Below are 27,681 nucleotides of genomic sequence, written 5' to 3'. Positions count from 1 at the left end.
CAGAGAGAAAGGCAGATAGAGAGAGAATAGGTATGCCAGGGCCTCCAGCTGCTGCTAACCAATTCTAGATGCATGCACCCCCTTGTGCATCTGGCTAACGTGGGTCCTGGGGAATCGAACCTTGAACCGGGGTCCTTAGGCTTCATAGGTAAGCATTTAACCGCTAAGCCATCTCTCTAGCCCTCTGTAAGTATTTTTTTTTATTTTATTATTTTACTTGCGAGAGTCAAAGAGAGAATAAAATGGGTGAGCCAGGGGCTCCAGCCACTGCGAACAAACTTCCGATGCATGCACCCCCTTGTGCATATGGAATTGAACCTGGGATCATAGGCTTTGGAGGCAAGCGTCTTAATTGCCATCCCTCTAGCCCCTCTGTAGTGCTTTTGCATGCTAGGCCCAATCTGACACCACGGCCACTGTAGTAATGAGAACCAGTTCTGGCCAACTGAGCATCTTATGCTGCTTCAGATTTCCTCAAAGTTGGACAGTCACTGGTAAAGATCACAAATGTCACTCTGCCATGTCTGATCATCTCCAGAGCACACCCCAGGACCTACTTGCAACTTTTCATGATAAGCTGGAGCATAAATTTTTAAAATATGTGTGTTTGTGAGAGTGGGTGTGTCAAAACATATGTGTGCAGATCAGGGCAACTTCAGGATGATCCTTGCTTATTCATCTCATTTCAGGTGAAGCTTCTCACTCTGGTCTCTCATTTTGCCCGTCTCTCTCCCTGAGCTGCCTGTTTCTGCCTCCCATCTTGCCTTTCCTGTCAGCATGCTAGAAATACAGAAGCCCGCCACAGCTTCTGGATTTTTATGGAAAGTCTGCGGATCAAACTCAATATTCCAGCTTGAATGGCAAAGACTGATCCACCGAGTCATTTGTCTGGCACCTAATATCCCTTTTTTACTTGAAATCTTTTTAACACACTTATGAGAAGTTTTGCTACAGAAAAGCTCTGCATTACTTACTCTTCACTGGTCTGTTATGGTGTCTTGTCCTTTTTCTTAAAAAGATTTTCTGTGGAAGCTAGGCGTAGTAGCATATGCCTTTAATCCCAGCACTTGGGAGGCAAAGGGAGGAGGATCATTGTGAGTTCGAGGCTACCCAGAGACTACATAGTGAATTCAGTCAGTCTGGGCCAGAGTGAGGCGCTATCTTGGAAAACCATGGGCTGGAGAAATGGTTCAGCAGTTTAGGCACTTGCCTGTGGAGCCTAACGTCCAGGATTCAATTCCCCAGTGCCCATGTAAATCCAGATGCACAAGGTGGCACATGCATCTGGAGTTCATTTGCAGTGGCTGTAGGTCCTGGTGTGCCCATTATCTCTGTCTCTCTTCTCTCTTTTTCCCTCTCTCTGCTTCCAAGTAAATAAATAATTTTTTAAAAGTTAAGTACTGGGCTGGAGAGATGGCTTAGCGGTTAACCGCTTGCCTGTGAAGCCTAAGGACCCCGGTTCAAGGCTCAGTTCCCCAGGTCCCACGTTAGCCAGATGCACAAGGGGGCGCACGCGTCTGGAGTTCGTTTGCAGAGGCTGGAAGCCCTGGCGCGCCCATTCTCTCTCTCTCCCTCTATCTGTCTTTCTCTCTGTGTCTGTCGCTCTCAAATAAGTAAGTAAATAAATAAATAAATAAAAATTAAAAAAAAAGAAAGTTCCCCTTCTGCCTTTAAAAAAAAAAAGTTAAGTACTATAGGTGAGGCACCTTCAAATACTGCTAGTAAGAAGGAAAATCTTTAACCTTGACAATTATTTAGCAAAATTATAGTTGTAATCTTCTTTGAACAGCTATCCACTTCAACTATGGTTAAAAAAAAAAAAAACCTAAACAGGACAATTCATTACAGACCAGTGCTGTTTACGTGAGAGGGGGAAAAAAAACCCCAAAAAACAAAAAACTGGAAACAGAGCTGGAGGGATAAGCTTAGCAGTTAAGGAGTTTGTCTACAATGCCAAAGGATCCAGGTTCAACTCTCCAGGACATACATTAGCCAGGTGCACAAGGGGGCACATGCATCTGGAGTTCATTTACAGTGGCTAGAGGCCCTGGCTGCCTATTCTCTCTCTCTTCCCTCTTTCTCTCTCAAATAAATAAATAAATAAATAAATTTGCTTTTTGTTTTTCGAGGTAGGGTCTCGCTCTAGCTCAGGGTGGCCTGGAACTCACTAGGTACTCTCAGGGTGGCCTCGAACTCATGGCGATCCTTCTACCTCTACCTCCCAAGTGCTGGGGTTAAAGGCGTGTGCCAAAACGCCCAGTTAATAAGTAAAAAGAAAGTTTTTTAAGCCGGGCGTGGTGGCACACGCCTTTAATCCCAGCACTCAGGAGGCAGAGGTAGGAGGATCGCCATGAGTTCAAGGCCACCCTGAGACTACCTAGTAAATTCCAGGTCAGCCTGGGCTAGAGTAAGACTCCACCCTGAAAAACCAAAATAGCCGGGTGTGGTGGTGCACGCCTTTAATCCTAGCACTCAGGAGGCAGAGGTAGGTGGATCGCCATGAGTTCAAGGCCACCCTGAGACTACATAGTGAATTCTAGGTCAGCCTGGGCTACAGTGAGACTTTATCTCAAAACAAAGGGGGGGGGGTGGACTAGAGAGATTGTTTAGCAATTAAGATACCTGCTGGTGAAACCTAAGGACACAGGTTCAATTCCCGAGTACTCATCTAAGCCAGATGCCCAGGTGGTACATGCATATGCAGTTCATCTGCAGTGGCTGGAGGCCCTGGTGTGCCCACTCATCCTTTCTCTCTGCCTCTTTCTCTCAAATAAGTATTTTTTTCTTTTAAAAAAGGACAACTAGGGCTGGAGAGATGGCTTAGCGGTTAAGTGCTTGCCTATGAAGCCTAAGGACCCTGGTTCAAGGCTCGATTCCCCAGGACCCATGTTAGCCAGATGCACAAGGGGGCGCACACGTCTGGAGTTAGTCTGCAGTGGCTGGAGGCCCTGGCGAGTTCCTCCCTCTTTCAAAAAGACATTTTTTTTTTAAAGGGACAACTACGGTATTTCAATGTACATCTCATGAACAGGGCCTGAAAACACCATGCAGCATCCATGACGTGCAAAATGGAGACAGTTCTCTATTATATACCACTTTGTAGCTAGCTTTCAGATATATCAACTTAAACCTACACATCAGCCGGGCATGGTGGCACACGCCTTTAATTCCAGCTCTTTGGAGATACAGGTAGGAGGATCACGGTGAGTTCAAGTCGTCCCTGAGACTACATAGTGAATTCCAACAAGTATCAGGTCAGGGCGAAGGCTTGGCAGCTAAAAGTGGGTTTCCAATACAAAAAGAGGGGAAAAAAGCCCCTCTGTAATTTAGTTGATGGACTGGTTGAGGTCTTTTTTCTTTATAAGGCCTTCCTGGGCAAGTATGATGACCTGTGAGGCCTGAAATCACAGTCTGAAACCCTACAGCCCCAGTGAGCGGCTGGGCCTGGCCATGCATGTCTGTAACCCAGTGCTGCAGGGGCAGAGGCTGGAGAATGGCTATGGCTTGTGTGGTATTTTGGATGGATATCCCTAACAGATACATGAAAGCTTTATTCAAGCTAGTAACTCCAGCTGCCTCCTCTCTCTCTGCTAGCAAATAAATATATACAAATAAAAAAATTTAAAAACAATAACTATTATCTCATTCTGTATTTTCCCACCCATCAACAAAGATCAAGCATGTGGCAATAATCACCCTAAGCTCAGTCCATGATTTAATAGCTCCTCTAAGAGGAGCCAGAATTCCTTTAAAAGCAGCAAATCTGGGACAGGAAATTTACGGGCGAAACAGGGCCTTGCTGGCTCAATGTGAGACAGTGCGATCCAAAACATTAACCACAATGGACTAGAAAAGAGACGCATGAAGCCACACACTGAAAAACAAGAAAGGCCAAAATCCCACCAAGTCACCTCTTTTGGCGAAGAGAAATCAACCAGCAATTCCACAAACTGCTCACTGATCTTCCCTTCCTGTACCACCTAATGTGAACTGAACAACCGACCAAGCAACTTTATCCCCTAAAAGGTGACTAATAGGGGCTGGAGAGATGGCTTAGCAGTTAAGCGCTTGCCTGTGAAGCCTGACGACCCCGGTTCAAGCTCGATTCACCAGGACCCATGTTGCACAAGGGGGCGCACGCATGTGGAGTTCATTTGCAGTGGTTGGAGGCCCTGGTGTGCCCATTCTCCCCCCCCCCCCCCCCGCCTGTCGCTCTCAAATAAATAAACAAAAAAAATTTTTAAAAAGGTGACTAATAGAACATCACTATTTTGTAATTCCTAAGGAACTTATATGCAATAACTAACAAATTCTGTCACAACAGAGTATAATTCACTAGGATCCACAAAGCCTTCTTGCAGAGAGGGAAAACTCTCAAGTCCAAATCTAACTTCATCGCTCAATCTCTTATCAGAATTCAGGACTCTAGATGACCATGTAAGTGACACCTGTGACATGGAGATACAGCCCTGCTTAACCAAGCAGGAAGAAGGAAACAAGACAGAATATAAGTCTTATTTTGGACTCTGACTCTACAAACTTAAAAGAAGTTGGATTGGGGGAACACAATTAGGTGAATTTGAGTGTGATGATGGTAGTGTGGTCATGCCTTTTAGCAATTATTTATAATGAAACAACCAAGACTGAAATGCAAGGTTATCTAGGAAAACCCTCCCAGTAGTAAGAAGAGATGGTGAGAGCCTACTGTACTACTGGGTTTACCTGTGTGAATGTCTGACCTTTTTTGTATCAAGGGAGAGGAGGAAGGAGCTGGCTTTTCCAGGGCTAAGCCCCAAACTCCAGTTTGTAAGTACAGACCTTTCTTTCCCTGGCACCCTCCCCTCTTTGAATGAGACATACCGCAAAAATGAGTGAGATGTCAGTGGTTAGAGCCTGCACACGGTGAAAGGAGGCAATAAGGGTGATGGGAAGGAATCCCTCGGAGTCCATTTTCCGTCTCAGGAAGAAGTCTCGTTCTAAATTGTCCACACTGAAGTAGTACTCACTGGGCAGAGAAGAGGTACCACTGAGAAGCGGTGGGCCTTTCTTGTTCCCTGTCTACCCCAACACTCTCACATTTCTTGCTTCCCCCCTTTTGCCCCCATATAGTGTAAGGTCCAAAAAGCAATGATAACCTCCTACTATGAGTCAAATCTCTCCCACTGCCCTCTGACCCATCGGCATGCCCAAGAAACTAATCCTCTTTTAAAACCCATTTCTGAGACTGCTAGTCACTGCCTCTTCTGCTCCTAAAACTGTTCCCGTTATCCACTTCCTCCTACTGCTCTTTTCTGTCCCGTGGGACCATGTGACGTGGCTGAGCACAGCTTTCACAACCAGATAGGCACAGCTTCGAATCTTGCTTTGTTCTGCACCACCACTAACTGGGCCTGTTTGCTCATCTACAAGGTGGGGATAAGAAACCCAGCTTATAGGAATCCAGCAAACAAAATCACAGGACAGGACAAGGTAGTGCTTGTGATGCAGGGCACACACCTGGGTCCACTGAGGACTCGGTACATGTTACTGGTGTGTCTCTGCTCCTGTACAACACAGGAGCCACGAGAGGACCAGCAGCTGTTAATATCATTTCTAATTTCTGTAGAATAAATGTGTTTTCACTTCTGCAAGTAAGTGTCTGTCTATGGAAAGACAAGAGAAACTATCTTCCACAGCTCCACGTGAGCTACAGCTGCTGCCAAGGCTGGAAAACCCTCGGGAGCTGGCTCTGGGCCCCACCAACCCCCCCAAGGCTCCCTGGGCACTCACATCTGGCGTTTGATGTAGTCCTTGAGCAGCTCCTGGTCTACGCTGTAAAGCTCAGTGCTGCTGACATTGTCGAAGTAGTAGGTGATGTTGTTCATGTACTTGGGGGCACGTAGCCCTTCTGCACCATCAAACTTCCGGTAGCCAAACTGGTAGTCAAAATGGGCTACAGAGAAAGCAGGCATCATGAGGGAGAGAAAATGCCTACCCACCACCCCACCACGCTCCCACGAACATCCCAGAGCCCAAAGGGGCCTCACGTACTTCGAGTGCCACCCCGGCCACGTCCCCGGCCGCGACCACGCCCCCGTCCACGGCCACGGAAGGAAGCCCGCGCCCCACCAGCCCCATCACTCTTCACACTCGAGGTCTCATCCTGATCGTGCCAGGCAGGCTCCGGTTTGGTCTCTGGTTGCCAGGCCGGGGTGGGGGGGGGCCACAGACACAGGCATGTAGGTGGCAGGCTCAGACCCTGTGGGAAAGAGGGTACCGAGGTCAAACCTGAGGGGATCCCTTGTGTCCAAACCCTCCATGGTGAGCAGGGCCTACCTTTGATCTCCCCGCGGTTGGTGGGTGTGTGTCTTGGCTCCTGTGGGCGAGTGGGGCGTGAGGCCAGTTTCTCTCTCGGCACTTCAGGCTTCATGTCTATTTGCAATGGAACCCACTTGTGTTTGTTCCCTGAGAGATAGCACGGCACGTCAGAGAGGTGTTGAGTGGACCCCTCCCTACGCAACTCTCCCCTTGCTTAAGGTTTGGGCCCACATTCTGATCTGACAGCCTGGACAAATTCCTTTCCTGCACACTGCACCTCAGTTCTTCTCTAATACAAGGTCAGTTGCCTTTCGTGTGAACTCACAACCCTGACTTCGCTAGGGTGAGAATCACCTTCTGGAGTCAGACACATAGCTGCCCAGAATGAAGACAAACTTCCCTGGCTCCCTTTAGACATGTGCCAAAAAGCTGTCTGGGTGCTGTGAGGCCCCTCTGAGTACAGCGCCCACAAGGAAGAGATACTCCCCCTCTCTTGCAGCAGTGAGCAGGAACTAGGATAGGAACCATCCTGGTGTGGAGGCTGGGGCTGCAGCCACACGGAGGGCCAGAGGGCAGAAGGTGGTAGAACAAGTGGCACGTGGCCTGGCCGCTACACAGAGGACTTCTGGGAGATTGATGAGCTTTCACTTTGCTTAAAACTATTGATGTTGAGTCCTTCCTGAGGCAGCCATGCCTGTGCCTAGCCATGCCAGTACGTTTGCAAACTTGCTTTAGGAGGAACTGCTGGACTGAGGCTGAAGAGAATGTGGCTGTCACGACCAGTCAGCCACCTCACACTTCTGACACTTCAGCTCTACCCTCAGGTGACCAGGTCTTATTCCAGCCACTCACCTTTCTTCTTCTGCCCGCTTCGCTGGCAGTCCTCATCCCCATTCTTCTCCTCCCCTGATTCATCCGATTTGGTTTTGGGGCTCTCCTTACTATCGCTCCCTTCTCCTTTCTCCTGCTCTTTCATGTCTTTCTTGGGTGGCAGCTTCCGGGCAGGCTGAGGCTTGTGAGGCTGTGGCTGCAGTAGGGAATGAGGTAAGGGAGGAAGGTACTCCCAGTATCTGGGAAAGCAGTGACATGTATACTACCCTTTCTTAAAAACCAAGAAAATTGAGCCGGGCGTGGTAGCGCACACCTTTAATCCCAACACTTGGGAGGCTGAGGTAGGAGGATCTCCAAGAGTTTGAGGCCACCCTGAGACTATATAGTGCATTCCAGGTCAGCCTGAGCTAGCATGAGACCCTACCTCGAAAAACAAAATTAAGAAAAAAAAGAAAAAGAAACAGAAAATTAAGCCGGGAGTGCTGGCTCACACCTTTAATCCTAGCACTTGTGAGGCAGAGGTAGGAAGATCGCCATGAGTTCAAGTGCACCCTGAGACTACATAGTGAGTTCCAGGTCAGCCTGGGCTAGAGTGAAACCCTACCTGGGGGGGGGGGGGGAAGAGAAGGAAATTAAGGTCAGGGCACTGGGAGTTCCGAAGCCAATCAGGATAATGTAGACAAGAGTCCAAACTGACCTATTCCTCCCCACACTCACCTGTATACTCTTGTGGGCTATCTCTCCAGGGGTAGGCCAGTTGATTGCATCTCCAAAGTCACCAACCTGCAAAGTATATACTATGAAGGCCCCAGAGTGGCTCTGCACCTGTCATTTAACTCCAGGTCCCCTGGGGAATGGGAGGCTAGATCAACCAGTGCAGCCGACACTCCACCACCCCCACCTTAGAGGACTCAGGTGCCCGAGGGATTACCCATCCCAATTCCTTACCTTGCTCCCTTTGCGCTGTTTAGGAACTGCTGCCCTCACCACCTTGGCTGGAGCAGAATGTTCTGTGGGAACACGAAACAGTCGTGTGGAGTCTGTGTGAAAGGCACCAGCTACTCCTTTCTCATCCTACTACATCCCACCAAGCAGCCAAACCCAGGAGCCCCGACTCTGAGGTGGGAGGCTCCTTACAGGATGCCAAGCCTGCTTTTCAAGGACTAAGGCCTAGAGAGGGAGATCCATGGCAGAGCCAGCACAGAGCACGGAGCTCCCAAATCAGGGCAGATTCAAGTCTCTGCAGGAACAAAGGAGGACACACTAAAAACTCTTAAGGGGGTAACAAAGAATCCAGGGGACACTCCCAGGCCACTTCTGTCCTCACTGATCTATAGTTTAGTTTAGGCCAAGAGCTAGCCACTCAGTTTCTAAAGAAAGAATGGGCTTCCATTTGACTCAATAGTTCTGCCCTTTTAAAATTTATCTTAACAACACAAATGAAACAAGAGCTGTGTACAAAGACACTTATCTGTATGCTGTTCACAACCCAAGAGAACTGAAAACAACATATATGTCCAATAGGAAGGAATGCACAGAATTAAAAATTCGCCATCTTTAGAAAAGTTATTAAAAAGAAAATCTCAGGGCCAGGTATGGTGACACATGCCTTCAATCCCACCACTAAGGAGGCAGAGGCACGGCCATAGTGAGTTCCAGCTGACCCTACTCAAAAAAAAAAAAAAAAAAAAAAAAAAAAATCTGTGCTTTACTATCCCCCCCCCCCCTTTATAGCTGCTCTAACTCATTCTGTAGCCCCAGGCTGGCCTTGAACTTACGTTTTTTTCTTTTGGTAAAGGACTGGTTAAATGAACTTTCCCAACACTGCTCTAAATGCCAATTGAGCCCATCCTCCCTCTATCCACCAGGAAAACATACACCCAGAGATTGTCATCACCCACATAGCCCTCACGGAGTCCTCTGCTGGTCAGCCACATGAGGGCAACAACTGCCCCAGCCCCTGAGCACAGAACTCTGCCAGGCTGGCCTCAGGAGGTAGGCTCTGGGTCTTGAACAGACCATGTCCTTCAATGAGCAGAAAGTGCCCTCGCCTGATCCTGTGAAGGAGATGCATTCCTGGCTCCCACCCCCACAGGGTCACTGCTCCCTCCAGGTATGCCTTCTGGTGGTGGAGCCGGGGAACCCAGACCATGGCACCCCTCACCCCCAGTGGTGAACAGCAGAAAATAGAAGAGATCACTCATAGGGGACCCACCCTCCTGTGGCCTTTGGGATGACCCAGATAACCTATCACTACCCAGGTAGTTCCTGACCTGTTAGCCTCCAGCTCCTTCCTTCCAGGGCCAGGCTAGCTGCCGTCTGCACTGCCATACCCAGCGCACAGGCAGGTGCTACACGCTAGCAGGACAGCGGCCACAGCGCTGGCCACAGCAGAGAGGCGAGAGGAGGGGAGGGGAGCCAGCAGGGCAGGGGAGGGGTTCTGAAGGCCTTCCCTGGAAGGTTCTCAGGCCACTGGGGTTGGGGTCTTGTCAAGTAGCCCGGGCCAACCTGGAATTTGCTATATACTACCAGTCCTTGCGGGGCCGAGTGTTTTCCATGCATCCACCAGGGGAAGGAATGGGCCAAAGACCGGCTTAGTGTACTCCTAGGCGGCTTCCTTGCTTTACCTAACAACTGAGTTCTGGCAGGTCAGTGTGGAGGGGCAGGCCCTGGCCCTAGCAGAGCTTCCTCCTTAATCAAGGCCTGTTGGGCTAAAGGTGATCCATAGGCTCAGTGTCAGTACTGGTTCTGGCTCTAAGGGACCAATGGGCATTTGTTAAACCAAAAAAAAACAAACAAACAAACAAACAAAAAAAACCCCACCAAACAAAAACCAGGGCTGGAGAGATAGCTTAGTGGTTAAAGCACTTGCCAGCAATGCCAAAGGAACCAGGTTTGAATCCCCATTACCCACATAAAGCCAGATGCACAAGGTGACATTTATCTGGATGCTCTTTACAGTGACTGGAGGCCCTGGTGTGCCCATTCTTTCTCCTCTCTTCCTCTCAAAAAAATTTTTTTAAGTGAAAAAACCTGGGTGTGGTGGCGCATGCCTTTAATCCCAGCACTCTGGAGGCAGAGGTAGGAGGATAGCCAAGAGTTCAAGGCCACCTGAGATGACAGAGTTAATTCCTGGTCAGCCTGGACCAGAGTGAGACCCTACCTCAAAAAAACCAAAAAAGGGAGGGAATTACCATGGGATATATTTTATAATCATGGAAAATGTTAATAAAAATTTAAAAAAAAAAAAAAGATCCACTGAAACTTTTAGGAGAAGACACAATAAGAGTGCATGGCACACAGTAAAACACAACAAGGCCAAGTGTGGAGGCATGTGCCTGTAATTCCAGCACTTGGGAAGCTGAGGTCGGAAGAGGGTCTAAGTTTGAGGGGAGCAGAGTATGAATTCCAGGTCAGCCTGGGACGGTGAGAACCTGCCTCAACACCACGAAAACACTCAAAGGCTAAATGTTACCAACTCTGCCCCAAAGCTTAGTACCTCTAACTAATCTTCCTCCTCATGAGAGAAAGAGATCAAGTAAGAAAATCACTGTGCAGAAAATCTACAGAGATCCCCTGTCTCCAACTCCCCAAACCCTGATTACATTGGAGGCCCCAAGCTGTGTCCTCCTGGGTCAGCTTTCCCAAGAAAGAAGGGGAAAAAAAATCTGTTTTTTGCAGTCTTCAATAGGGAAAAAAGATAGGGGAATTTACCACAGCTCCCCATCATGCAGACTTTGACATGAGTTCTGTTTAGCTACAGAGGAAAACAGAGTAAGGTCTAGAGCTATTGCCGGTCAAGTGCAATCACTGTATGGAGATATATTTAATATATAATATATGTGCATATATATATTTTGTTTGTTTTTCGAAGTAGGGTCTCACTCTAGTCCAGGCTGACCTGGAACTCACTATTCAGTCTCAGAGTGGCCTCAAACTCATGGCGATCCACCTAGCTCTGCCTCCCAAGTGCACCACTACGCCCAGCTCCAGTCACTGGATGCTTTTTACTCAAGAAGAGCAAGAGAACCCAGGTCTCACAGGGTCTCTCAGCCAGCAAAGGACTTAAGCCCATTCACACCGGTACAAAGGCTAGCAAGTATTTTCCATGCTACATGTTCTAGAACAATCCCAAGGCCCCAGACATCCTGAGCTGCAGCAAGGACCAGATTCAACAGTGGGAGCAGCTAACAGCACATGGTGACCAAACCACATCAGGCCATGGCAGAAGGACAAAGGGAAAAAAGCTGGAATGACACTGAGGCTCCAGTATGGTGCTAGGAGGGATGGGGCTGGGCCACATGGGAAATTTTATAGGATGGAGAGAGGGTGGCCAAGGCTTTCCAGGGTTGGTGGTGTCTCCTGCAGACAGGCGTCCACCAAGCTTTTAGCCTGTTAGCTGGGCTCAAGGGACACCTGAGGTTCACATGCACCTCATCTGGCTGCAGGGACAGCCTCTGCGAGATGAGATTCGAGAACCTGGGTACAGCCAGCCCCTCTGCTAGGTGCTCCCTCTCCTCGTGCTGTGTGTTAGTGCCCAGGGCTCCCCTGGCTTTTTTTCTCAGCCTAGAGTCTGTGCAGGGCCTAGCAACCAAGCCAATCCCTGATCCCTGTAACCTAGACATTGTTGGCTCCCACAGGAGCCCAGGCTCCAGCCAGGAGGCCAGCACTTATCATTTGTGTGGCCATGAGGACACACTACCTGCCACCCTCCCAGCCCCACCTTCTTCAATTCTGTGAGTGTGAAGATGGGACATCTTGTAAAGGAGAGACGCAAGCATAATATCAACAAGCCAAATAGTCACAGAGTGCAAACTGCTCAGCTTTAACCCTGAATGATTCCCTTACTCCTTTAAGTAATGAGTTAGTTTTTCTCAGTGGACTCACTTTATAAATGAAGTCAAGGTAGGTAGTAAAAACAAAAAAACACCTACTTGGGGGCTGGAGAGTTGGCTTAGCAATTAAGGCACTTGCCTGCAAAGCCAAAGGACCTTGGTTTCATTCCCCAGAACCCACATAAGCCAGATGCACAAGGGGGCACATGCATCTGGAGCTGGTTTGCAGTGGCTGGAGGCCCTGGTGCGCGTGCATGCTCTCTTTCTCTCAAATAAATATTAAAAATATTTTTTAAAAAGTTTAAAAAGCCAGGTGTGGTGGCACACACCTTTAACCCCAGCACCAGCACTTGGGAGGCAGAGGTAGGAAGATCACCATGAGTTCAAGGCACCCTGAGACTACATAGTGAATTCCAGGTCAGCCTGGGAGAGTGAGACCCTACCTCGAAAAACCAAAAAACAACGATGACACAGAAGAGTATCATCTGAGACTGGTTTGAAGAATATGGCAAGACTGAAACCACAGAAGTGATGGGAGACAGGCAGAGTGGAAAGAGAGAGTTTCTTTCATAGCTTTCAGTATCATGATTCAGTTGACAAAATTGTTTAGAAATCACACTATTAATGAGCATAACTGAGGTGAAAAAGGCTCTTTCTAACTAAGAAATGCAGTCGGCTATGCCACAGAGAGATCGTGGAGGTGATCTGGGAATTTCATGGGTCACGGTGGAAACTTTGGTGGAAGAGGTGGCTACAGTGGTGGAAGTGGCAGCGGCACAGGAAGGCGTGGTGGAGGTGATGGTGGATATATAAAGGATTTGGACGTGATGGTGGCAACTATGGTGGTGTTTCTGTAGAGAAGTAGAGAAGGCTATGGTGGTGGTAGACCAGGAAATGGAAAATAAGGTGGCGGATATGGTGGTGAAGGAGGGAACTAGGGTGATTTTGGAAATTATAGTGGGCAACAGCAGTCCACGCCCAAGTGTGGACCCATGAGGGGGCAGTTTGGGTGGAACAACCTCTGGCAGTCCCTATGGTGGTGGCTATGGATGCTGTGCTGGAAGGGGTAGATATGGTAGCAGAAGGTTTTAAAAACAGCAGAAAAGGGCTACAGTTCTTAGCAGGAGAGAGCAAAGAGATGTCAGGAAAGCTGTAGGTTACTTTAAGACAGTCGTCCCAAATGCACTAGAGGAATGTAAAAATCTGCCACAAAAGGAGCGACGATCTACAGTCAGAAAAGTTATTGCAGCATGGGCTGGGGAGATGGCTTAGCGGTTAAGCACTTGCCTGTGAAGCCTAAGGACCCCAGTTCGAGGCTCGATTCCCCAGGACCCACATTAGCCAGATGTACAAGGGGCACATGCATCTGGAGTTCATTTGCAGTGGCTGGAGGCCCTGGCGCACCCATTCTCTCTTTCACTCTCAAATAAATAAATAAAAATGGACCCCCCCCCAAAAAAAAAAAACTTTTAAAAAGCTACTGCAGCTTAAACAGGAAATCATTCTTGCTCAGGACTGTCAAAGCCACAGTCTGCAAAAAAGTACAGATATTGATAAATGCAATATCAATTAGATGTACATTCCTGCGGTCTTTCATCTGTTATAGCTATAGTTTTCTTTTTCTCATGGCATAAGGTATTTTGCCCTACAAACTGTGCCAGTGGTACCAGTTAAAAATAAATAATATATATTTTAAATATATATATATAAATAAAATAAAAATAAATAAATAAAATAAAAAGTTAAGGAATTTGGGGCTGAAGAGATGGCTTAGTGGTTAAGGAATCTGCCTGCAAATCCCCATGTAAGCCAGATGCACAAGGATGCTGCATGCATCCGGAGTTTGTTTGCAGTGGCTGGAGGCCCTGGAGCGCCCATTCTCTCTCTCTCCCTCTGTCTCTCAAACAAATAAAACATATTTTTTAAGAATTAAGGAATTTTTTTAGTAGCAGAGGCCAGTAAGTTAAAAAGGAGATATAAAGGGAAGAAATAGGAAGGGGGGGGTACTTAATAGGTTGATATTGTATATATGTACGTACAATGATTGAGATGGGGAGGTAATATGATGGAGAATGGAATTTCAAAGGGGAAAGTGTGGGGGGGGGAGGGAATTACCATGGGATATATTTTCATAATCATGGAAAATGTTAATAAAAATTTTTTTAAAAGAAGGAATTTTTAACTTTTCACTATTTGTATAGGTCAGTTTGTCTACATTTAAGTACAGAAACTTTAACAAAGTGCAGTTTTGAAGGTGTTTCCTTGTGAGGTAACAAGTAAAGAAGATAAATTTTAATTACTATTTTGCATGAATTTTGTTGAAGTTAACTGTAAAGAAACACCTACTGACTTGCAGTTTAAGAGGAATCTGCTCTCCCTACTTCCAAACCATGCTATGAATGGGCACTGACATGTGGAGAGAGTGGTTATCTGCTGTGACAACAAGCAGAACAGGACCTGAAAGTACACACTATGACTTTTAGAGGTCACCAGCTCACTGTGGTCAACGGCACAACTGCCTGCAGCTACTGAGCAGCACAAATGAAACTGCACTCTTCGAGCACCAGCGCCCCCACGCCCCCCCAAAGGACGCTGCCCAGAGCACAGCCCTCTAGAGCCCACCCCTACCCCGTGGCAGGCACGGCACAGACTTTGCCCCCAGAAGGTTACTCGGCCACACCCTGGGCCACAGCAGAGGCTGGGTGTTGGGGGCAGCTGATAGGGTGACGAAGGCCAGTGCCATCTATGGAAGGCAGTAGGACCATGGGAAGGGCCATCCACCTGTGCACATCCTTCCCAGGCCAGCCTGGGGACAGTCTGTGAAAAGCCTGACTACACTCAGCTGTCACCCAGCCAGGGACAGGGTGGAGTAGGAGATGCCCTGACCCATCCGCATCGGCCCAGCAGCTCCTCGCAGGCGCAGGTTTCTACACAGAATGAACAGATGCTTGATCACCCTTCCCACCTTGCACCTGCTTGCTGCCCACTGCTTGCTGATGCCACTCCTCCAGCCTGCAGATGAGGCCAGGTGGAGCTGAGGCACACTTGTGAGGAGACTTCAGAGGGTCAGACAACATTGTATCCCCACAGAAAGGAAGCTGCAGGTCTGCATCCAAAGTACTTTGCATCCCAGGCTCTGGGAGGAAGGATGCAGGAGGGCCGGGCTACCTTTAGCATACAGTGCCCAGGTGGTCTGAGTTCCCACTTTTCCTTCTCAGACAGGGAGCCCACAGCCCTGCTGTAAAAGGATAGGATCTTTCCAGTTTTCCAGCAAAGGAGACTGAGGGAAGGGATGCCTCAAGGTCACACAGATCCCAGCATAAAGCATTCCCTCTTCGCAATGCCCACTCTAGAGTGCTGCCCAGCCAGCTACTCGGGATCAGAAGCTGGCTTGGCTCTCCTGCCAGATGTCAGCATCCGTGTACATGTCCCTCACGCTGCACTTGATCACCACCCACCAGCACGCAGCTCTGCACACTACCTACGTCTCTTCCAGGTGGCTCACATTTCACAATAGCGCAGACACAGGCATGATCAAGAGGCCACGAATAACAGATGAGGAGACCAAGTCTCCCACACCACACACACCAGTGAACCCCAGACATCAGACCAGGCCTGCGGTTCTGGAACCACCTCCTGTACACCTGGGAGGGATGACAAGAGGGAATGCCACCTTCCCCTAGCTACCACCTCAGTGATATTCCACAAGACCCCTTCCTTACAGAGCAGTTTCTCTTCTTTTCTCTCCAAACCCTTAAGACCCCCATCCCTTCCCTTCATTGGAGCTCCAAAGTTTCTTCCCCTTTTGCTCTGGATCCTGCCATTTCCCCCTTGTATTAGAGTAAGTCTTAACTCAGCCACGGTCACCAACTAGTCAGTATCAGAGATAGGACTGAAACCAAGGTAGTTTGTGCCCTCCACCCCCACCTTACTAGTTTGCAATACAGCCTACAAAGAGAATTACTGGCAGCTCCATGAAGGCAGATTATGTCTATGACATTCCCTAGCCTGCGGAGGCCAGGATTACAGTCTGTGTGTGGGAAATGGTGATAGTTACTGACTGAATGCAGCAAATCGCATATCACAGTTGCTTCTTTACTTATCTTCTATTACAACTGAGCAGTACAGCTGAGTAGTCTAGATGGATGCATGTCACTACAAGCACAGAGAGGCAGCTGTGGGGAATAGGACTGAGGGTCTGCAACAGATCAAACATAGCAAACTCCCCAGGGCCCCAGATTTCAACATGCAGGTCCCAGGCAGACAGAACACAAACCACCACCAGGCTGCTGGGCAGTTAAGATCCAGCCCTGCTGCTGCTTAAGCCACATTCACCGAACATAGGCTTAATGTTGGCTGCAAGATGTGAGTCTGCAGGAAAAACAGCAAAATTAGGTGGATATTAGTAATCCACACTTTATTTGGGGAAAAGGATTTTTGCAACAGTCTCTCGTGTAGCCCAGGCTGGCCTCCACCTCACAAGTACCACGGGTACACACTAGGATGGTGTCTGACGTTAGTTCACATTCTACAGAGCCCTTCTACAAACCACACTGAGCTATGGCTCCCTTGGCTACCACCTGCTGCCCTAACACAGCCTCCCTGCCTCTGCAACCACCTTTGATAGCTTTCGCACCACCATCCATTGTCTTTAAGACAGGAATTCACTAAATAGCTCAGCTAGTCTTGAACCTGCAAGCCTTCTGCCTTGGCCTCCCAGGGGCTGAAATTCCATGTGAGCCACTCATTTCTAGCTTAGGCTCATTTTTCCCCCTCAAGATTTTTTAAATTAAGTATTTATTGACTTTTTTTGGCTTTTCAAAGTAAGGTTTTGCTCTAGCCCAGGCTGACCTGGAATTCACTATGTAGTCTCAGGGTGTGCCACCATGCCCAGCTACATACTTTTATTTAGAGAGAGTGAGAGGGTGTATGGTGCCAGTACCTCCTGTCACCGCAAATGAACTCCAGATGCATATGCCACTTTGTGTGTCTGGCTTTACAGGGACACGAGGGAAATCAAACCCAGGCTATCAGGCTTTACAAGCAAGCACCTTTAGCCACTGAGCCATCTCTCCAATCCCATGTTAGGGAGAAAGATACTCTATCAGGAAAATTAGCCGGGTATGGTGGTGCACACCTTTAATGCAGCATTTGGGAGGCAGAGCTAAGAGGATCGCCACACTGAGGTTAGCCTGGGCTAGAGGAGTAAGACCCTACCTTGAAACCTGCCTCCCCCAACCCCCAAAAAAGGAAAATGTATTATTTTTTAAATATTTAAAAATAAATACCCTGAAGTGGTAGTGTCTACCTTTAATCCCAGCACTCAAGAGGCAGAGATAGGAGGATCACTGTAAATTCAAGGCCAGCCTGAGACTACAAAGTGAATTCCAGACCCGTCTGGCTAGGGTGAGACCCTACCTCAAAAATACATAAATAGGAGCCAGGCATGGTGGCACATGCCTTTAACCCTAGCACTAGGGAGGCAGAGAGGTAGAAGGATCACTCTGAGTTCAAAACCACCATAAGACTACTAAACACCCGGTCAACCTGGGTTAGAGTAAGATGCTACCTTGAAAAAGAATCCTAAAAATTAAAAATACAGAACCTTAATATATGTAAATACAGTCATTTGGTCATTTTCCCATCCTTTTTTTTTTTTTTTTCCTCTGAGGCAAGCCCAGACTGGACTTTTTTTGAGAGAGAATGAATGGGCACGCCAGGGTCTCAACCACTGCAATCAAACTCCAGATGCGTGCACCCCCTTGTGCACATGTGCAACCTTGTCTGCTTGCCTCACTGTGTGTGTTTTGCTTACATGGGACCTGGAGAGTAAGTGCTCAGGCTTAGCAGACAAGCGTCGTAAGCACTACGCCGTCTCTCTGCCTAGGACAGCACAGCACAGCTCTGACGACTCCATCACCAGTGTGCTCTCCTCCCAGTAGTCTCCTCCCCTGCTCCAGTGCCTCTGGGGCACTGGCACAGCCCTTCATCAGTCGTGGAGGGAGGGCCTGGCATGTAATCTTAGCACTCTTGAGGTAAGACAGGATTGCCAGTTTGAGACTAGCTACAGCAACATGGTGGAACATTGTTTTGAAAAAATTTTTAAAAATTTAAATCAGGGTTGTAACTCTGATTATCATTTATTGCACTTTTGTGCGTGTATGTACATGTGCATGAGCACGTGTGGAGGTCAGAGGTAATCTGGGGGAGTTGGTTCTCTCCAGTTTGCTTGAGACAGGGTGTCTCCTATTTTTGCCACTTGGGAAGGAAGGCCAGACAAGATGCCCAGGGTCAGAGAACAGGAGCTTGAGAAGCCAGATCATTCCCTTCTCACCCCAGTCTGCTTTCCAGCTCTGGGCAGCAAGAACCACCAGGCTGAGAAGCCACAGCGAGTGTCATGACGGACATGAGGCCACAGGGATCAGTCTGGGATGGGCTTGAGGTTTAATTTTACACCAGGCTTCCAACTATAACTCTGCCAGAAGAATGAAGCTTTTGGAAGGGCTGGTCCATCTGTGCCCTACTTAAAGCCACTGCCTTCACCTTCTCGTACACCAAATCTTGCTGTTCGTTCACCCAATGTCCTGTTGTCTGAGTCCCTTAAAATAATGGCTACTACTCACTCAGCATTTTCCTCAAGAAGCCAAGCAAACTGCTTTGTGCAATCTGAGAAGTGGTTAAACCAAAGGACACATAGGGGAAAGGTCAGTGACCCCAAAGATCTGAAAATACAGACCTGAGACCCTAGAGTGCTGCAGGAGATAAACACTAGTTTGTTAATGTCTCTAAGAGACTCCAAGTTTAAGCTTCGAGCCCCACAGGGCAACGAGGCCACTCAGCAGAATTCACCTCCTTGGTGCCCACTGCTCATCTGCTGGAAGGGGTGAGGCTGCCAGCAGCAAGAAAGTTCTGGGCTCTGGCCAGCCAGCACCAAGCCCCAGGGGAACTTCAGCTCCTGCAGAACAGAGCCCAGCCCGGACAACTACAGAAACCTGCAGCTCAAAAGGCAGGCAGGGGAAGGGAGAATGAGGTGAAAAGGCACAGGGTTTATTTATACAGGATCTGTTCTAAAGCCCAGAAGAACTGAACCACACAATCTGTCATAGATATAAACTGCCTTTCCCCACTCTTGGTGATCAGTGTTGACTGGCCCTTAGGCACTTACCCACCATTACACTTGCGTCACCAGGGCAGGCTGAGGGAATACCCATGTCACTCTATAGTACAGACTTAGACCACCTTCTTGGCTTGTCGTCTAAAGAACAGTGAAATGGTGAGGTGGTACATGCCTTTAATCCCAATACTCTGGAAGCTAAGGTGAGAGGATCACCACAGCATTGTAGGCTAGCCTTGGCTAGGAGTGACAGCCTGCCTCAAAAGCAAACTACAACTGGATGTGGAGGCACAGGTGGGGGATCAACATGATTCCAAAGCCACTCTAATACTACATAGTGAATTCCAGGTTGGCCTGGGCTAGCATGTCTCCTACCCCAGGGAAAAAAGAGAACTGAACCTGAGAAATGGAGTCCTGGGCTCCTACACTGTGTCACAAAGCATTATGAGCATGGTAACTGTTGACCTGGCTGCTGCAGGTCTGTGTGTCAGACACAGGGGAAGCAGCCTTCAAAGACAATCAGCACACCGCGGCCCCAGTTTATAGGAGGCTTTAACCTCCCCTCGGCCGTGACTGGCTCATCGTGACTGCCTGGGCGCTGTATGCACCAAGGAACTCAGGTAGCAACGGGCTCAGGTAAAAAGACCAAGCCCATTGTCTGTTGCCAGGGGAAGGACAGCAGCCAACAATAGCACTATGATTCCTGTCTGCTGGCGACAGGCTGTGTTCTCCATCTCACAACTAGCCACACGAGTATCTGGTCCTGTACACGGAAATGGACAGACTGCCAAGAATCCAGCCCACACGGGTGACAGAGCCGCCAGGCTCAATGTACTCTCTTCAGGGGCCACTCTGTTTCAGACAAGACCTGTGTAACTCTTAGCTCTGGGTTCACTCAGGTAAATTAAGGCAAGACTCAGGAAGAACAAAATGGAGAAACCCAAGGCAAGACCCAGAGAGCAGGCACGTCTGCACTCTAGCGCTGGAACCCATTCGTGTCGGCTGGGATCATCCATCCTGGACAAAGCGCCACTCTAACTGGATGACCCTGGTTTTCTGTAACTGGGAACGGAGTTCTTAAAATAAGGAGACTGGGAAGATTAACTGGGCTGATAATGAAGTGCTTGGGAAACGCCTGGCACACTAAGAGCACTCAGTACCTGGAAGCTGTTATTCTGGATGTCAGGGACTTCTGAGTATCTGAGGAGGACCCTGGCAAGCTTCCCCACTACCCAAGCTAGGAAGGTGGACAGCAGAGGGCTGGCAACCTGCTTGCAGAAAACAGAGATCATCTATGGACAAAACCTTCCCTTTCAATGGTTCTCCTTGGCTACAGTGTCTGACAGGACTGGCCGCAGGGGTGGTGCTTTCTTCTACAATCAGCTCTTTCAGAGCATGATCCTAAAGCAACAAAGCAGTGGGAACCGTGAGCTCCTTCAAGACACCTGTGATGCTGAAACAGCTTTACGTTAAGTGAAGAGTAACCAGACAGATGGCTTGAAAGGCCTTCTCACAGTGTAAGATCTCCAGAGAGCTGAGCCTTGGGGGCAGCAGTGGGGATGACATGGCAGGGGTTTGGCAGGGAGGCTACAGCACGAGGGAGCACTTCCAGACATGCATGTGCAGCTCCCACCAAAGCCGGCCCTTACCCGCCCCTCCCATACTGTCCTCTGGTCAGATGTCCCCATGAACCTCTCCCCATGTGCCTCCCGCTCCTGGGAGGAAAGGACAACAGTCAGGCACCTTTAAAAACTGGACCCTTGCCAGGCACTTGGAATGCTGAGGTAGGAAGACTGCTGTGTGAGACCCTATACCTCAGGGGTAAAAAAGGACCCTACTGGAAGGGAGGGGGCTACACAGCAGAGACCCTGACTCACGAAAGCAACTTCACTACAACTGACCTAGTGAATCATTATGGTAAATACCTCCACTGCCAGCTCTGAAGGGCCTGAGGCAGGAGGACCAAGTTTAAGATTAAAGCCGGGTGTGGTGGCACATACCTTTAATCCCAGTACTCGAGAGGCAGAGGTAGGACTGCTGTGAGTTCGAGGGCACCCTGAGACTCCATAGTGAATTCCAGGTCAGCCTGAACCAGAGTGAGACCCTATCTTGAAAAACCAAAAAACAAAAAAAAGGTTTAAGGCTAGCCTGAACTACAATGAATTCAAGAATAGTCTGAACTAGATAGAGACCCTGACACAAAACAACTAATAAAAACTCTGAGGCTGGCCAGGCGTGGTGGCGCACACCTTTAATCCCAGCACTCAGGAGGCAGAGATAGGAGGATCACTTTGAATTTGAGGCCACCCTGAGACTATATAGTGAATTCTAGGTCAGCCTGAGCTAGAGTGAGACCCTACCTCAAAAAAAACCTGCAACAACAAATATGTCTATAATGAATTGGTATTGCTTATATAATTTAAGAGACATTTCCCCCAGCAAGTAACCGTATTCCCTATGTCTTTAGTAACTGGGGGCCAGAAAGTCTTACAAAGCCAGGAGTCCTCCCTTCCTACTCACCCAGAAAACTCCAAGGTCAGCACCCCTCTTTGCAGCAGATCTGCATGACCCTGACAGAGCTAAAGAGAACACACACATACATCTGTGGTCTGGGGAATGCAAGGCCAGACAGCAAGTGAGGGATTAGCTCTTGAGCCAATCTGCAATGGGCTCAAGTCACAGCTGGAGTCGATCTGCAATGGGCTCAGATCACAGCTGCTTATGCTAGTGCGGCGTTAAGGAAGAGGTAGACTTCTCTGAGTGCTAGTTCTTACTGTAAAATGAGGCCCCACGGGTTTCTGGTGACAATGAATGGGCTGTGTGCAGTGGCTCGGAACTCCGGTAAGTATGCAGAAGTGGGGGTTCTCTAGCACTTCAGCTAGGATCCCTAGCCCAAACCTGCCATCCATGAGACAGATTCAAGCACACTGGCGGAGCTGGAGGCACATCAGCAATGTCAAGAGAAATTAGAGAACAATTTGGCAGCTTGCTCTGACCCTAATAAAAATCTTACCTGGTATCAAAACTCACTTTCTATTCCAAGAAGAACAGAAAATTATGGTAGAGACTCTAGGTCAGGACCATTCCCACCTCATCCAGGACCTTAGGTCCCTTCCCTTGCTCCTGCTGGTATCCCTGCTAATGTCCCAGGGACAGGACCACCTCTCAGGAGACCCAAACCAGGGAGCCTTAGAAAACCCCTTTCTGATCGGGGCACACAGCACAGCTAACTACCTAGCTGTGACCACTGTAGAAGCACCGTGGTTAGAAACAGCAACTTAAAAGCTTCCTCTCCAGTGGCCTCCACTCAAAGCAAACAGTTAAAATAAAATCAGGGCTGGAAAAGATGCCTTAGTGGTTAAGGCACCTGCCTACAAAGCCAAAGGCCCTAGGTTCAATTCCCCAGGACCCACGTAAGCCAGATGCACAGGTGGCATTTGCAGCAGCTGGAGGCCCTGGCATGCTCATTCTCTCTCTCCCTCCTTTCTCTCAATAACTAAATAAAAATAAATATTAAATTAATAGAATTGTACACATGAACTCTATTTGAGATAGCTGACAGTCATCAGGATGGGACCTAACTGTGGTAAAAACACCAAGAAGGAATCCAGCCAGCCTCTCTTCAACCTAAACTGGAAATTTTAGAGCAACCATGTTGCACAGCTCTCTAGCCTAAATCCCCTGGAGTGAGATATGGTGGCACATGGCTGAGGCTGAGGCAGAAGGATCATAAGTTCTAAGTCAACATGGGCCTGAGCTACATAGCTAGATTTCATCTAAAAGAAAGAAAGGTGGGGGGAATTTGAGTCCTGAGCAGAGTAAAATCCTGTGTGGTGGCCTTTATTCCCAGCCCTCAGAAGGCAGAAGTAGGAGGATCTCCATGAGTTTGAGGCCGCCCTGAGGCTACATAGTGAATTCCAGGTCAGCCTGAGAGACAGTGAGACCCTAGCTCAAAAAAAAAAAGGCGCGGGGGGGGGGGGGGGGAACGGGACGGGACACTAGAGATATGGTTCAACACCTGCAAAGCCTAAGGACCCAGGTTCGATTCCCCAGTACCCACATAAAGCAAGATACACAAAGTAGCACATGCATCTGGAGTTGGTTTGCAGTGACTGGAGACCCAGTTGTGCCCATTCACCATCTCTCGAGTAAATAAATGAATAAATCAGGCCAGGCATGGTGGCGCATGCCTTTAATCCTAGCAGTGGGTGGAGAGGATCACTGAGTTTGAGGCCACCCTGAGACTACATAGTGAATTTCAAGTCAGCCTGGACTAGAATGAGACCCTACCTCAAAACAAAAACATCAGCAGGGAATAAAATTTTTAAAGAACTTTAAAAAAAAAAAAAAACAAGGGCTGGAGATGGCTTAGTAATTGAGAAGCTTGCCTGCAAAGCCAAAGGACCCAGGTTCAATTCCCCAGGACCCACGTAAGCCAGATGTACATGACATATTCATCTAGAATTTGACTGCAGTGACTAGAGGCCCTGGCATGCCCATTCTCTTTCTCAAAAATAAAAAACAAATCAGCAGGAGGCTGAAGAGATGGTTCAGTGGTTAAGACACTTGCCTGCAAAATCTAACCATCCAAGTTTGATATTTTCCAGTTCCGACATAAAGCCAAATACAAGGTGGTTCACACATCTGGAGTTCTTTTGTAGTGGGTAGAGATCCTGGCGCACCCATACTCTCCCCCTCCTTCTCTCGCCCCCCCCCCCCTTTCTCTCCTTGCAAACAAATAAATATTCTTTAAACCAGGTGTGGTGACACATGCCTTTAATCCCAGCACTCAGGAGGCAAGAGGTAGGAGGATCCCTATGACTTTGAGGCCAGCCTGGAGCTACAGAGCTGGAACTGACCTGGAGGTCAGCCTGGCCTAGAGTGAGACTCTACCTGGAGAAGGAAAAAAATTCCAGGGGGCTAAATAGGTAGCTCAAAGGTTAAATATGTACATGCTAGTAAGGCTTGATGACCCAGGTTCAACTCCCTGGTACCCCCATAATGCCAGACACCAAAAAGAGGCACATGTGACTGAAGATTAGTTACAGTGGCAGGAGATCCTTGAATACCCATTCCGTCAGTCTGTCTCTCTCTCTGCCTTCTCTTAAATAAATGACTTTGGTTTGTTTGAGTTTTGGTTTATCCAAATAGGTTTTACTATGCCCAAGCTGACCTGGAATTCACTAGGTAGTATCAGGCTGGCCATGAACTCATAGAGATCCTCCTACCTCTACCTCCTGAGTGCTTTGATTAAAGATATATACCACCATGGCCAGCAATAAAGTTTTTTAAAAGTCCCTGTTGGGGACTGAAAGATGGCTCAGCAGTTGTTTGCCTGCAAAGTCTAAAGTCCCAGGTTCGATTCCCCAGTAACCATGAAAGCCAGATGCACAAGGGGCACATGTATCTGGAGTTCATTTGCAGTGGCTGGATGCCCTGGTGTGGCTGTCTCTCTCAAAATGGGTAATTAAAAAAAAAAATCTCAACATCTCGATCACACCTTCCAAGGCTCAGGGTCTAATGCGGAAGAGGTGGCGGAAAGAATGTAAGAGCCAAAGGAAGGGTAGGACTCCTTACAACGTGCTCCTCCAGACACAAAAGGGCCTGGATACCATGACCTCACAGTGCCTGACACTACCTACACAAGACCATCATAACAGGAGGAAAAGATCATGACATCAAAATAAAAGAGAGACTGATTGAGAGGGGGAGGGGATATGATGGAGAATGGAATTTCAAAGGGGAAAGTGTGTGTGTGGGGGGTATTACCATGGGATACGTTTTATAATCATGGAAAATGTTAAAAATTGAGAAAAAAAATTTAAAAAAATCTCTGTTGGGGGGGATGGAGAGTTGGTTAAGTGGGTAGGACACTTGCTTGCTTACAGTCTGACTGCCTGGGTTCAATTCTCCAATAACCACATAAAGCCAAGTTCACAAAGTTGCCCACGAGCCTAGAGCTCACTGACAGCAAGCACGCCTGTTCTGTCTCCCCACCCCAGTGCTCTCCTTGTAGATAGATGCGTGGACTTCAGATGATGAGCGACTGTGGTCAGTTCAGTTTAGAAGCCTCTGGGCTACAAGTGCCCCTCTTCTCCGGCCCTCATATGCTCCTGAGGAAAGCAGAAAGACCCCTAAGGTGCTGTGCTTACAGAAGGCGAAGGGAAAATTTCTGCTGAAATCTTCACTTAAACATTGCAACTCAAGTCTTGTTGTGGGAGATGCAAACAATCTTCTGGACTGGTTGAGGTCTCCAAGAAACAAACCTGAAAACAACTTTTATCACTTTGTAATTTTGACCCAACCCATTTCTGGACCAGTTTTTTTGCTAATAAGTATCAAAATGTATCTAGGGAGCCTGGCATGGTAGAGCATGCCTTTAATCCCAGTATTAGGAGGAAGAGACCCCACCTGAAAAAAAGAACAAAGTATCCTAGGAAAAAAACATCAAGCTGGCTTATTTAAGGAAGAAATAAACTGGTGTTTAGTAAACACTCTCGTGTTTCCAGGTCAGCCATTGTTTTTAAAAAATATTTTATGTATTTGTAAGCAGAGAAAGAAAAAGTCAGAGATGCTTTTCCAATTTTAAGAAGCCATTATTTCAAGAAGATCAAGGTGGGGTCACTGCGTCCCTCGCTGTCCTGCAAGACGCAGGTCTCCCACCAGCCTTTCTGCATCTACCTTGATCTTCCCACGCCACGTCCTGCACAGAACTGAGCAATCCTTAATCAGAAACCACAGGTCACTTCTTCCCCATGCCCAGAACAGAACGCAGCCTGCAAGCGCCTCCCTCTCACACAGCCGTCCTACCTTCCCTGGAAGGCACTAGAAGCCTCTCCAGCTAGCACGCTCCTCCCAACACTGCCTTCTGGGCTTTCCCACCATGTACGCACTAGACTGCCTTCGTTTTTTTCTCGCAGCCCTTGCCCCTAGCTGAGGATAGCATGCTCATGATGTGTTAAAGATGGCTGCAGCTGGATATAGTGGTGAATGCCTGTAATTCCAGCCACCAAGTAAAGCTGCAGGGGCCATTTCCAAGTAGCAAGGGACCCTGGTGCATCCATACACACGCACATAGATGAAATTTTAAAAAAATAAATTCAAGTTGGGCATGATGACTCATGCCTTTAATCCCAACACTCTGGAGGCCCAGGTAGGAAGTTAGCTGTAAGTTCAAGGCCACCCTGAGACTACATAGTGAATTCCAGATCAGCCTGGACTAGTGAGACACTACCTTGAAAAAGCAAAATAAGTAAGTGCAAATCAACTGAATTTTGTCAGTAGGTTAGACTGGGCACATACAGGTGGACTGGGGGCGGTGGGGGGAATGACCGCTTATGACTGTTTTCCCTTTAATATGCACGAATGTGTGCATGTGTATAGGGGCTCATGCCACAGGTGCACCTGTGGAAGTCAGAGGACAGCTGCAAAGTGTCTGTGCTCCTCTCCCTTTGCGCCACCAGTCTCTTGCTCCAAAGGAATGACTTGTGAGCTTCATATTTTCCTAGCTTCGCCTCCCATTCCAGGAGGAACACTGGGATCACTGACACATAAGCCATTTTGCATCCAACTTCGTGTGGCTGCTGGGGAAATGAACCCTGAGCCAGCAGGTTTTGCAAGCAAGTGCCTTTAACCACGGAACTATCTCCCTAGCCTCTACTTCTTTTTGTCTTAAAAAATATATATTATTTTTATTTATTTGAGAGACAGAGACAGTAAAGAGGGAATGGGTGTGTCAGGGCCTCTAGCCACTGCAAATGAACTCCAGATGCATAAACCACTTTGGGCATCTGGCTTATGTGGGTCCTGGGGAATCGAACCTAGATCATTTGGCTTTGCAGGCAAGCTCCTTAGCCACTAAAGACATCTCTCCAGAACAACCCCCACCCCCACCTTTTGAGATAGGCTCTCACTCTAACCCACGCTAGCCTTGAACTCACAGTGATCCTCCTACCTCTGCCTCCACGTGTGCCACGGTGGCAGCTCTACTTTTCCTTTCAAGACAAAGCCTGGCCCTGCCTCCTCAAGTACTGGGCTCACAGACACACACCATCACCCACTGGCTCACTCATTGCTTCTGCCTTTCAGAACTAGCTTAGCTGTTCTTGCCTGCTAAGCCTGAGGACCTAGGTTCAACTCCTCAGAACCCATGTAAGCCAGGTGCACATAATGGTGTATGCATCTGCAGTTCATTTGCAGTGACTGGAGTACCTGGTGCACCCATCCTCTTTCTAATAAATAAATAAAATAAATACAACCATGGCAATAATTTATCTTGCTTACCATTAAATTCTGGGGCCTGACACCTGAGAAGGGACTGAAAATTTTCTGAATTAACAAATCTAGGGCTGGGCATGGTGGTGCATACCTTTAATCCCAGCACTCCCAAGGCTTAGGAGGATCACATTGAGTTCAAGGCCACCCTGAGCTACAGCGAGACCTTACCTTGAAAAAGAACCAAAAAAAAAAAGTTATCAAAATCTAGGGGTTTGGGTGATGGCACACTGCTTAGAAGTGCTTTGTTTGTAAAGCCTGCCTGCCCAGGTTCAACTTCCCAGTATCCAGGCAAAGCCAGATAAAGTGACACATGTGTCCACAGTTCGC

At 48.1% G+C, this 27,681-nt stretch overlaps 1 protein-coding gene across 1 annotated transcript in view; it reads right to left on the bottom strand.

Moving 5' to 3' along the window:
- Window positions 1-27,681, bottom strand: part of Larp1 (La ribonucleoprotein 1, translational regulator) — a 60,707-nt gene that overhangs the window by 19,967 nt on the left and 13,059 nt on the right. Inside the window, 8 exon segments of the mRNA XM_045151812.1 lie at window positions 4,861-5,005; window positions 5,770-5,932; window positions 6,031-6,199; window positions 6,201-6,238; window positions 6,316-6,444; window positions 7,150-7,324; window positions 7,846-7,911; window positions 8,077-8,138. Coding sequence (XP_045007747.1) covers window positions 4,861-5,005; window positions 5,770-5,932; window positions 6,031-6,199; window positions 6,201-6,238; window positions 6,316-6,444; window positions 7,150-7,324; window positions 7,846-7,911; window positions 8,077-8,138 — 947 coding nt within the window.

Source organism: Jaculus jaculus, chromosome 6, assembly GCF_020740685.1.
Source record: "Jaculus jaculus isolate mJacJac1 chromosome 6, mJacJac1.mat.Y.cur, whole genome shotgun sequence".
NCBI classification, from domain to species: Eukaryota; Metazoa; Chordata; class Mammalia; order Rodentia; family Dipodidae; genus Jaculus; species Jaculus jaculus.
Note: the sequence above shows the minus strand (reverse complement) of the source record. Positions and strands in the feature narration are given on the sequence as shown.